Here is a 12,797-nt window from a genome sequence, read left to right on the forward strand (position 1 = left end):
TGTGTTTTTTGTTCAAAAAAAGTAAAATACGTTGGTAGAAATACTTTTGGGATGATCCGGCACTTAAAACCACATAATATCAGTGAAGGGAAATGTCACAGAACACCTCCGACCCAGTCTCCATCACAAGAAGCTACCCTGTTAACAGATGATAAGGGTTATTCGGATACAATGTCCACCTGAAATAACTCGTAAACTGTTTAAGATACTGACATTGTTTTCACGTGTGTTAATGGTATTAAGGAGCTCATAGTTCAACATGCAGTTCTTTCCTAGGCTTTTGACAAAATTTATTGGCACACACGTTTCCATATGAGAACTGCTGATGATACACTATCAAGCTTATGCTCATAGGCACTGGAACATCGCACAGCTCACAGCAGAGGAGAATTGGTCTCAAGAGCGTTGCCCATCACCCCTGTCAAAAGAATTGGAGCAAACTCGGGCATTTTAGATTATACGTGCCACTCATGTATAATGGTGGGTGCATTTGAAGCAAAGCACATCTTTCCCCATCTCGAGTTAAAATAACGCACGCCTCTAGTACATTTCCAGGCTTTTGGCAAAATTTATCGGCTCACGTTCCCATACGAGAATGTTATTTCACGCAGTAACTTATGATGTACATCAAGCTTACACTTGTAGTTACTGGGACGTCGCGCAGATCGCAGCACAGGAGAATCGGTCTCGAGAGCATTGCCCATCACCCCTGTCGAAAGAATTGGAGCAAACTCAGGCATTTTACATTACACATTCCACTCATGCGTAATGAGTATGCATATAGCAAGGCACATCTTGCCCCGTCTCAAGTTCGAATAATTCTTGCCTCTAGTATCCAGGTAGGTTTTTGTTTGTTTGCTTGTTTGTTAGTTAGTTAGTTTGTTTGTTTATTTATGTCAGAAGCACAATATAAATTATATATGCATACTACAAAATTAAATAAAATACATTAAATTACACTGAAAATTATACAGATATTTATGAAATATCGACCCAGAATTTGGCCATGTTAACAGCACTGATACTAGCATGTGCTAGATCAAGTTCTGTGCATTTAACAGGGCATAGAGGACAATTAGTAAGGTGCCTTGTCGTTTGTACCACGCCGCATTCACATAGGGTCTGATCCCCTTTCAGGGGGTCACATTTCTTCATATTGTCCTTGAATCTTCCAACGCCTGCTCTTAGTCTGTTCAGTGCCTTCCATGTAGTCCAGGTTTCTTCATGACCAGCGGGAAATCTTTCCTCCAATTTTAAGCATTTTGGATGAAAAGGGATCTTCTAATTCCGGAGTAGAAGTCTGGTCGTCTTTGCATCTGCACTAAGGGGTGGGGTGTGAGGAGTGCATAAAACTGTTCCTGGACTTTAGTTGAGTTGGTGATAATTTGTGTCCATATAGGGGGTGGGCTGAGCTGGTAGAAGCCCTTAACCTCCCACACTTGCAGCTACTTCGCGTCTGATCTCCGGAAGGGCTATTTCTGCAAGGGAGTACAGTTTGTCTGTTGGTGTTGGTTTCAGACATCCTGTAATATGTCTGTATGTTTCATTCAGGTGACATCGACCTTTCTGGCATGTGTAGATTTATACCAAATGGGACTAGCATACTCCCCTGTTGAGTAACGAAGTGCTAAGGCTGTTTTCCATTCTGTATGAGGATGGGCACCCCACTTTGAACCTGTGACTTTACGGAGAAGGGAGTTCCGTGAGGAGACCTTTGCCATGATATTTGAATGTGCTCCCTGTAAGTTAGAGAATGATCCAAAGTAACACCCAAGTATTTTAGTGTGTAATTATGTTCTAGAACTTTGTCCTTCCACTTCACTTGCAGCTTCCTTGAGGCTTGTTTGTTCTTCAGATGGAAAGTACATACTTGAGTTTTTAGTGGGTTTGGTTTGAGATTATTGGTCTCATAGTAGTGAGACAAAATATCCAATGCTGAAGTGAGATTATTTTCTACTCTTTCAAAGCATTCACTCTGAGTAGCCAGAGCTTAACCATCAGCGTATAGGAAGTTTGTAGTATGAGGTGGATGTGGCTGGTTGTTGGTATATATATTGACAAGTAAGGGAACCAGCGCACTTCTTTGAGGAAGACCATTCTTTTGCGTTCTCCACTGACTTTGCTGACCCTGAATGTCAACAAAGAATTGTTGATTCTGTAAAAGGGCAGCAACATTTCTGGTAAGCTTGAAATCCTTTGTAAGGCTGGTAAGCTTGAAATCCTTTGTAAGGCTGTGCAGTTTTTGTAACATGATTTGATATTATTCGGTGTCATAGGCACAAGAAAGGTCTACAAACACTACTCCTGTGATATTTTGGGATTGAAAACCATCTCGTATATACTTTGTTAGGTTTACTACTTGTGCATTGCAGTTAATGCCTGGCCTAAAACCAGTTTTCTCTGGGATTAATAAAGGCTCCACAGATGCTGCAAACAGTTAAGAAGCATCCTTTCAAAGATCTTGTAGAGGCGACACAAAAGGGAGATCGGTCGAAAGTTCTTTGGGTATTTAGGGTCCTTGCGGGGTTTAAAGATAGCAACTACTCTGGCCTTCCTCCAGATTTTTGGAATGTGATTGCACTCCAAGCAATTATTGAATAGTTGGAGTATCCATTCTTTGGTAGCATTTCCAAAATGTTTAATTTGCTCTATAAGAATGTCGTCTAGACCAGGTGCTTTTCTGTTCTTACACATCTTGATGGCATTTTCCAGCTCTCCAAAAACAAAAGGTTTGGATATTTCACAGGTTTTGTCTTCTATGTTTCTTAGAAATTTTGGTGGTCTAGCTATGCATATAACGTTGCTATTCAACAAGAGCTGATGGGCGATTCTATTTGGGGATACATTATAATGATCAGATGTCTTGGTGGGGTTATTGTTCAAACATTTTAGTAATCTCCAGGCTTTCATGCTGCTCTGCGACATATCCAATTCTTCCATCAAATTAATCCAATGTTCCCTTTTCAATTTACCAACAGTCTCTTTCAGTTCATGCCCAGCCTGTATTATTTCGTCACTAAAAGGATCCGCTTCAAAAAGCGAAATGTAGTTTTCCAGATCTTTTACTGCACAAGGATCTAAACCCTGTATGTACTGTGTTCTGCAACCACAAGGGATTGACTTGCGGGAACATTTCTTGATAGCATCAGTGAACTTACCATGTGATTCTTTGCTAGTGGCTTTACATCGCACCGACACAGATAGGTCTTACGGCGACGATGGGATAGGAAAGGTCTAGGAATTGGAAGGAATCGGCCATGGCCTTAATTAAGGTACAGCCCCAGCATTTGCGTGGTGTGAAAATGGGAAAACCATCTTCAGGGCTACCGACAGTGGAATTCGAACCCACTATCTCCAGATGCAAGCTCACAGCCGCGTGCCCCTAATCGCACAGCCAACTCACCCAGTCATATGATTCTGGACTTGGATCAATGTTCAAGATCGTTTCATCTAGACTTTTGGTGAAGTTACCCCAGTCAGCTTTCTTAAAATTTTATCTTCTTTGAAAAGGTATTATTTGAGGTCAAACCACTGAGAACATCTGACATTTAATTGGTCTGTGCTGAGTATGAGGAATATGTTCACAGATTTCCTGTACACATTGATGGGATATGGTATCAGTAACAAATACAAGATCAGGGTTATATCTGCATCTCCATCTGCCATAATTGAAGGAGGGTGGAAGCTTGCTGTCATGAATTAAAGACAAGTGATTCATTTCAGCCCAATTTGTAACAGCTAGTCCATCTTCGTTGTCATCTCTGTATCCCCAAATGGAACTATGGAACAATATGGATCTTACTTCCATGGAAGATTAACAGGCTGGGAGAAGTGAAATGGAACATTTGGTGGTTTATAAACTGACATTATCATACAGCTTGATAATTCTATTGATATCAGGGCTTGCAAAAATGGTGCTGCCGTATTTTCCATGAGGTCTCTTGGCAACGAGTCGCAGTCCTGGTACTTTTGGTTGGTTTTGGGTACTGCTTCTGTGAGTTTCCTGAACACAAAGAATGTCACGTGTGAGAGTGGCATATTTGCTGTAATATGGCCTTTTTATTCGATGTCATGTCCTCTGCTTTTACTAACAGGATTATTAGTTTTGGTCCTGAAAAGGGCCCTTTGAAATATTTCAGATAGGTGTACATCCTATCTACAGTTATTCACAAACTAAAGTATACAGGGTTATTCAGCTAAGATGTCCACTTCAAATAAGTCGTTAACAATTTAAGATACTGACATTCTGTTTTCGCTTTCGTTAATGGTATTAAGGGGTTCATAGTTGAACATGCAGTACTTTTCCAGGCTTTTGACAGAATTTACTGGCTCACACGTTTCCATACAAGAATGTTATTTCATGCAGTAACTACTTATGGTATATTATCAAGTTTACATTCATAGTTACTGGAACATCACCCAAATTGCAGCACAGGCGGATCGGTCTCAATAGTGTCAAGCGAGAGCGTTGTCCATCACTAGGCTACACTCGCTGGGGTATTTCATCATCTGGTTGTGGACATCATGGGTCTGCGTTTCAAGGAACACCACAGGCCTGGGCATTGGCTGTGATTAGTGCCACCATATGAGTGATGCTGTGAGTCTGCGTTGCCTGTGAATAGTACGGGTCTCTGTAATTAGTACCACTATGTGAGGAACACCATGGGTTTGCATTGCCTATGAGTGGTCTATTATGTGAGAAGCATTATATGTCTGCGGTACCTGTGCATAGTAAATTACCTGATTACCTGTGAGTAGTGCCACAATGTGAGGAACAACATGAGTCTGCGTTACTTGTGATTAGTACTTCTACTTGGGAAATACCATGATTCTACTTTACTAGTGATAAGTACCATTATGAGGGGCCATTGATCATCCAGACAAGCATAATTAATTTCAGGATTATGATTTGGAAGCAGCCCTTCGGTCAGTATATAAGCTACTATTGTTTTAAGTTAGCTTCTGGGAAGCTTCTGCGGGTCGGATCCACTGATTGTTTTAATAATCATTGTTCATTGTCGTCTTTCTGAATTTGTTAGTGGATTTGATTTTGGAATTTTTTAAACTGTGAATATTGTGAGTTGGATCTGCTGATTATTTTACGTTCATATTCATCCATTCATTCTTCACCATCAAGTTTTGAATTCTGGTCAGTTGATGAATTTTCGAATTTTAAATTGTCATTACATTTCGTCTCATTTTGTACCATTCGGGGCTGATGACCTAGATGTTAGGTCCCTTTAAACAACAAGCATCATCATCATCATCATCATCATCATCATCATCATCATCATCAGACTTAACACTATGAGCCCAGACAGAGTCTCCCCTTTGCTGGCGTGATTTAAACTGTCAGAAAAAAATCAGAGTTTTGTCAGTTTTTGCAGTATAAATAAACAAATATATATACATATTCTAGAAAAAGTGGACTATCATATGAAATCAATTCAAAAATGCATACCTTCAGCATTGGAAATAAAATCAGGGTACAATATTGGTACATTCTGTTATCCTTGTTCATGCACTGGAATTTCTAATTCACTCAGAAAAGTTTGATAGTTTGCAGTCACTGAACAATAGAATTATACATTGTTATTCCCAATGGCTTTGGTATGGTAACACTCTAAACATTCTCCTATGCAAAGAACTACACCATATTTACAGCAATATACGGTCGTCATTTTCTTCACAGCACGGACGTTCTTGTGTTTGGACTTGTCGTCGCAAACCTTGCACGTACGAGTGTTGCTGCTGAAATTCCTGAAGATTCACAAGTATCATCTGCGGGAAGGCTAGTATGTAGAGATAATTTTCCACACAGAATAACTGCAGTGAGCGCGAAGAAGGAAGGACGCCTATTCAGGAGCAATGTCTTGTTTCCATTGTGTTCTCCTGCTTCTCACCTCTCTTTGTCTTTTTGCGCCTGGTTCTTCTGGTGAGATGATTCATCATCCTGAGGGGCTTGTAGATTTTCATTTTCTTCTTCACAATCACTTTCATACAGATCAGATTACGAATCGTTTACAAGTTCCGTAATAATCTGTTCACTTATCCGTGGGCTGTGTGCACACGTAGGATTTCCTTTACTTGTACTAGGTCCGGGATCCATATCTCAATATACAGTATAAATTGACTACTTGAGAGATGAGTGAAGACTGCTGACTCACTAGACTTTCATTCTAAATCTGTGAAGTCATGTAATCCATCATTAGAACACTTGTGCATAAATTTGAGGTTATCAAACCAGAGTGTGAGAGGAGTACATATGTCAGCAATTAGGGAAGATCTAAGTGCACATGGCTACAAAACTGTGTCCTAAGGTTACACCACCAGTCACTATCAATCTACAACACCTCCTATCAATAGTAAAGGAAATCGACAACACGGTAAAACAAAAACTAATTTGATAACATGAATAGCTTTTGAGTGACTGAATTTCAAATTTCGTGGTAGTAGTATTACCAACAGCGGCACTCAGGTGCACGCCACGTGGTAGTAATATTACTACCACCAGACGCATAGTGTTAAAGAAATGCTTGGTATATCTATCCCAGTCTGAAATTGTGTGGTTGAAATACTTCATCCGAGTCAAAAACAAATTCATGAAAAATGATTTCAATTTTTTAAGTATTTTTATAATACCACATGAATAACATTTTCTTCTTCCGTTAGATGTTGAACTGCTCACCTATGCTGTCCTTTTTTTTTGATTCTTCAATGAAGTTTGTGAAGAGCTGAAAAATTGTAAAATTCTCATTGCTCCATCTCAATCACATGGAACTCTTGCTCTGCATAATAGCTAACAGTGGCTCTCTGCACTGAGGTCTTTATTGCTAATAATACGCCACAAAATAAACAAGCCAGTTGCAACACATGGATCAGTCAATACATCAAGACACCTTCAGCTACTGTTGGCAACAATCACACCCCACAAATGATTCTGTTGGTCAGACACAACAAGCTTCACATCATTAGTGTTAGTGGATTTTTTTATTGAAAACATTCTTTGAATCTAATCTTGAGATAGAGACCTTCCTTTTGAAGTATAATACATAGGTGCTAGTATTGTGATTTTTTCACAATACAGTATTGTGTTACACATTCCAATTTTATTTATATGTAGAATATGTAGTGACATTTAATGATTGATAATTTATGAATGTACAAAATTTTCTCTGGCTAGTACACTCTTGAGACACCACTGTAAGCCTGCTTTGAAGCACAGTGAAGTGATAGTATACTAGGAGCAAACATGATGGGCCTTGAACTGCTTTCCGTTCAGCTCAAAGACCTGCATATAATGAGGTGATGCATGGTCAGTGTGATGAATCATCTCGGCTTTTATTCTTGGCTTTCTAGACTGAGGCTGCTGTCTCACTATCAGATTGCTCTTCAATTTGTTGTTTCAGGCAGGCTGAAAGGATGTCAGACCAGCCCTCAGAACCCCATAGGGCCATGGCCTACCAAACAACCGCTGCTCAGCCTTGAAGGCCTGCAGATTATAAGGTGCTGTGTGGTTGGCACGATGAATCCTCTTGGCTTTCTAGACCAAGACTGCTATCTCACTGTCAGATAGCTCCGCAATTACAACCCTCTTCGAACCAGCCCTCAGATCCAGGTTAAAATCCCTGACCTGGCCAGGTATCAAACATGGGGCCTCCAGGTACAAGGCAGGCACACTATCCCTACACCACAGGGCCGGAACTATTTGGTAGAAGGACCCTCCAAATGTCAGAGGAAGAATACTTGGTTGAGATATTATGATGGAGCGACCTAGTGTAAACCAGATAGCCAGTAGTGCACGAACTGCTGTTGAGGTTTAGAGCTTACTCTTTACAGATGAGATGATAGATCAGATTGTAAAGTACACCAACATTCAGATAGATATAATGAAGCTGCAGTATTCCAGGCAACGTGATGCTGCAGCGACCAACACAGAAGAGATCAAAGTACTGTTTGGAATACTGTATATTACTGGTGTTATGAACCAAGAATATTTGGGTTTCAGATGGCACTAGCATAAAACTCATGCACTGTGCCATGGAAACAATTCCATTTTGTGATGAATTCTCTCAGGTTTAATGACAAATCTACTCGTAATGAGAAAAAAAAGAGTGGATAAGTTTACACGTGTGCAGGAGGTGTTTGAATCTTTTGTAAGAAACTGTATATTCAGCGCTTAAATATGCAACAATAGACAAGAATCTGAAAGCATTTTATGGCCACTGTAGCCCCTGAATATTTATGAGCAAAGTAAGGTTTAAAAATCTTCATGGTTACCGATTGTCAGTCATTTTTCATAACAAACATGGGAGTATATATGGGAGGTCAACCTGATGGCTGCTGCGTAATCACAGTGCTGCAAGGGACATTGTCAAGAGGCTGATAACTCTGATATCCCTGCCTGGAAGAAACATATTTCTCAAGAATTAGTTTGCCAGTATACTCTAACCCGAGATCTTCTCTGTCATCATAAATTGACAGTGGTAAGGACCTTGAGGAAGAATAAAAGGGAAGTACCTAAAGAGTTCATTGAAGTGAAGAACAAACTGGTCTGTTCCAGTGTATTCAGTTTCAGCAAGGACAAGTGGACCCTTGTTTCTTACGTGCTGAAAAAGAACAAGTGTGTACTCTTTTTTGTCAATAAAACATGACATTCCATATATATATCCCAAACCGGGTAAAGGACAGAAGCTGGAGATCAACATTTTTTTAACAAGACTAAAACAGGTGTTGATGTCATATTTCATATGTACCAGAACTATTCAGAGAGTTGTAGATCCAACTGTTGGCCACTGACAATTCTTTACTTACTGTCAAACATGGATGGCATCACTGCACAAATAATAGTGCAGGGAAATACCAGAAGAAAATTTACTCACCATTCTTTTTTTTTTTTTTTTTTTTTTTACAGTTTGCTTTATGTTGCACCAACACAGATAGGTCTTATGGTGATGATGGGACAGGCAAGGGCTAAGAGTGGGAAGGAAGCAGCCGTGGCCTTAATTAAGGTACAGCCCCGCATTTGCCTAGTGTGAAAATGGGAAACCACAGAAAACTATCTCCAGGACTGCTGACAGTGGGATTCAAACCCACTATCTCCCGAATACTGGTTACTGGCCGCACTTAAGCAATTGCAGCTGTCAAGCTCGGTCCATTCCTTTCTAAAAGACCTTGGGAGGAGTCTAGTTAATGACTATTTGAAGAAAGGGGTAACACGGCAAAGAATGACATTAGTAGACGAATGAGTTTGAGGTATTTTTAAAAATACGAAAGATCACAATATGAATATAAAGTTTGAATTCAAGAGGACAAATTGGGGCAAATATTCATTTAAAGGTAGAGGATTTAGGGATTGGAATAATTTACCAAGGTAGATGTTCAATAAATTTCCAAATTCTTTGCAGTTATTTAAAAAAAGATTAGGTAAAAAACAGATAGGGAATCTGCCACCTGTCCTAAATGCAGATCAGTGGTGGTTGATTGAACACTTTGTCAAAACCTCTTCAAGTAAAAGTAAAACATCTGACTGATCCTCTGGAATCATCTGAACCAGTAAACACCAGGAAAGATGCTGCTTACGTCCAAGGGCCAAGGATCGTAAGACTACGAAGTGCTGTCCCAACTGTGTGAAACTGATTTTCAAGGACATGTGGTGGAGTCCTGCCCAGACTGTTTTGCAGTGAAGTGCAAATATGTACATGTAGGTTCATGTAATGGAGTATTCGTCAGACTGTTTCTCAGGGGGATGAAAATGTGCCAAGTGTGTAAGTAAGTGGTTAGTGTATATTTTGCTACAAAACATACTGACAGTGATAAATGATTTGTCTTTAAATGAAAATAACTTGATAGTATAAATTGTCCCATGTGCGTTCTAAAGTAGATCAAGTGGGTTGTTAATCACAGGCCATGCTAAAGAGAATAAGACACTTAAAATGAGGATATGTAGAGGTGCGCGGCTGTGAGCTTGCATCCGGGAGATAGTAGGTTTGAATCCCACTATCGGCAGCCCTGAAGATGGTTTTCCGTGGTTTCCCATTTTCACACCAGGCAAATGCTGAGGTTGTATCTTAATTAAGGCCACGGCCGCTTCCTTCCAACTCCTAGGCCTTTCCTATCCTATCGTCGCCATAAGACCTATCTGTGTCGGTGCGACGTAAAGCAAGTAACAAAAAAAAAAATCTTTAATTAATATTAGAATGATCATGCTTTAATTCTAAGGAAGTGGAGTGAAGTTTTCCTGCAGATTGAGATTACACTGTAAAACCCCTAGCAAAAAAAAAAAAAAAAAAAAAAAAAAGAGGATAGAAACCAATCTTCAAAATCTTGACATTTTATGATCCTGAAACAGAGAAGAAGTGGGTTTTACAACATTTTAGGACATTTTGGGGGCTCCTTTCGAGCCATTGGGCAGCAGACCTTTTCTAAAACGACATGGTGGTACTTGCCCCAGTGTCTTGGAGAGGTTGGCTGTCACACTGAAGTTAAACGCTGGTTATTTTACAACTGAATACTTTCAATTTTTATTGATTTGATGTTCTCAATTGCTGAAATTAAATTATGGTTCCCTACTGTAAACAATTTTTGTTTTGTTTTGATTTGTAGGGAAAGCATCTGCATTGGTGCAGTCATTCAACAATAACTGGAAGCAGTCTCTTGAAGAGTTAAATCAAGAAGTTCTTAGCTCATTTCCAAGTCTTGTAACAGGCTCATCACTGCTGCAGCTTGCTCTTAAACAATTAGTGCAATACTACCATCGCTTCCATAAACTTCTCACTCCAACTGCACGAGCACAGCTAACAAACATTCATCACATAATGGTGGAACTGAAGAAGTATAAACCAACTTTCTGATTGCAGCCCTATCTTGTAAACATTTTTACTGTTTTCTTGGAGAATATTCAAAATCCACATTATTTGTATATACTTAATCTAAGATGCTGTGTAAATACATAGTTATTCTCTGTGTTATTATTTATTATCTTTTTATGCATGAAAATGATAAATTTATAAAAAAATTCCATTAGATATTACTTCCATGTAATTATGGACTGTACTGGAAACTGCTCCAGATGATGATTGGTGTGAGGGTGGAACTTTTTTGAGTCATTAAAAATAAGTCCTATTGTGGTTAAAGAAACATTCTCAGATAAGAAAACTTTGCATCATTTAACTTTTTTTTTTTTTTTCTAAACATGATTCACACAAATATTTTGAAGCCAGTTGTGGTGAGAAATTTCATATTAGGAAATTACATTTTTAAGATTTGAATTGACTTAATGGTCATAAATCCAAATTGATTTTCAGTGATGTTGATCCCTTCCCTTGACCCCAATTTGAGACTGTAATCTGCTTCCACAGAAGCTGAAAGGTTTGATTTAGCATAAGTTTCATCATTGCTCTGTTGATATTGCTTATTGAGAAATGGTGAGGGTTTTTTTTAATGCTGTTTGTTCGGGGTGTCGACCCATGTGGATCTTTTGCCCCTACTGGCACCATATTGTATGAACCTGCATGTAATTCGAATGGCAGTAGTGTGGAATGTTGTGTGTGAGGAAAGGTAGGACGCCACAAACACCCAGTCCCCAGGCCAGGGATATTAATAATTACAATTAAAAAACCCTGACCCAGCCGGGATCAAACCCGGGGCCACCAGGTGACAGGCGGACGCGTTTCCCTCTACACCGCGGGGCTGGACATGGTGAAGTTTAGTTTAAATCTTTAATTACTGGGCAAGTTGGCCGTGCAGTTAGGGGCGCGCAGCTATGAACTTGCATCCGGGAGATAGTGGGTTCGAACCCCACTGTCGGCAGCCCTGAAGATGTTTTCCGTGGTTTCCCATTTTCACACCAGGCAAATGCTGGGGTTGTACCTTAATTAAGGCCACGGCCGCTTCCTTCCCAGTCCTAGACCTTTCCTATCCCATCATCGCCATAAGACCTATCTGTGTCGGTGCAACGTAAAGCAAGTAACAAAAAAAAAAAAAAATCTTTAATTAATATTAGAATGATCATGCTTTAATTCTAAGGAAGTGGAGTGAAGTTTTCCTGCAGATTGAGATTACACTGTATGGAATAAGAGAAAAGACCAATGTGTCGAACATTCATTGCCCACTTATACTAGTGCCTTGGTCATTAAACACTACTTGTACATGCAGCACTGTTTCCTGGTTAAACTTTAAAATATGAAAAAATACATTTTCTCAAAAAATGAAGTAATATTAAATTTCCGTCTTCATAACAAGTTTGAACTACTTATAAAACAGAAATTATTTTAATTATTCACATATTGTCTCTGGATATTGCAGAGACTGAAGTGATATTTTCCCATTCTCATCCTTTCTTTCCTACTTCCTATATCCTCTTCCCTATCGGGCAGGGGGATGGATCAATAACCTCCATTTCTGTCAGTTCTTCTGCTACTCTTCTCTGAAAACTCTCAGCTCATCAGCAACTCTTCTCTCCACTCCTTCATTCACTTTCTGTATCCATCTTCTCCCTGGCTTACTTCTTGGTCTCCTCCCATTTGAGTATTAGTCTTGGAATTATTGGTTTTTTCCCTTCCGATATGACCATACCATTTCAACCTGTTTCTTTCCAGTCTGTCCTAAATCTCTTGTGTTTTTTATACAATCCTTCCTTGTTTGTTTTTTCTGACATGCTCCGCAGAAACTTCATTTCAATTCCCTGTATTTTGCTTTCCTCTCTGACAATTATAACCAATGTTTGCGCTCCATATTTTAAAACTGGGACAAATTAGCTCTTGTACAACACCTCTTTGCATTGTCTTGGTATGTGG

General features: G+C 39.5%; 1 protein-coding gene across 6 annotated transcripts in view; it reads left to right on the forward strand.

The window, feature by feature from the left end:
• Vps52 (vacuolar protein sorting 52) overlaps nucleotides 1-11,131 on the forward strand; it is a 183,991-nt gene extending 172,860 nt beyond the window's left edge. For all 6 annotated transcript variants that reach the window (XM_067145795.2, XM_067145799.2, XM_067145801.2 and 3 more), the window contains one exon: nucleotides 10,606-11,131. In XM_067145795.2, coding sequence (XP_067001896.1) covers nucleotides 10,606-10,853 — 248 coding nt within the window. In that variant the 3' untranslated portion in view covers nucleotides 10,854-11,131. The remainder of the gene's footprint in view (nucleotides 1-10,605) is intronic.
• The last annotated feature ends 1,666 nt before the right edge of the window (nucleotides 11,132-12,797 follow it).

This window comes from Anabrus simplex, chromosome 4, assembly GCF_040414725.1.
Source record: "Anabrus simplex isolate iqAnaSimp1 chromosome 4, ASM4041472v1, whole genome shotgun sequence".
NCBI lineage: Eukaryota > Metazoa > Arthropoda > Insecta > Orthoptera > Tettigoniidae > Anabrus > Anabrus simplex.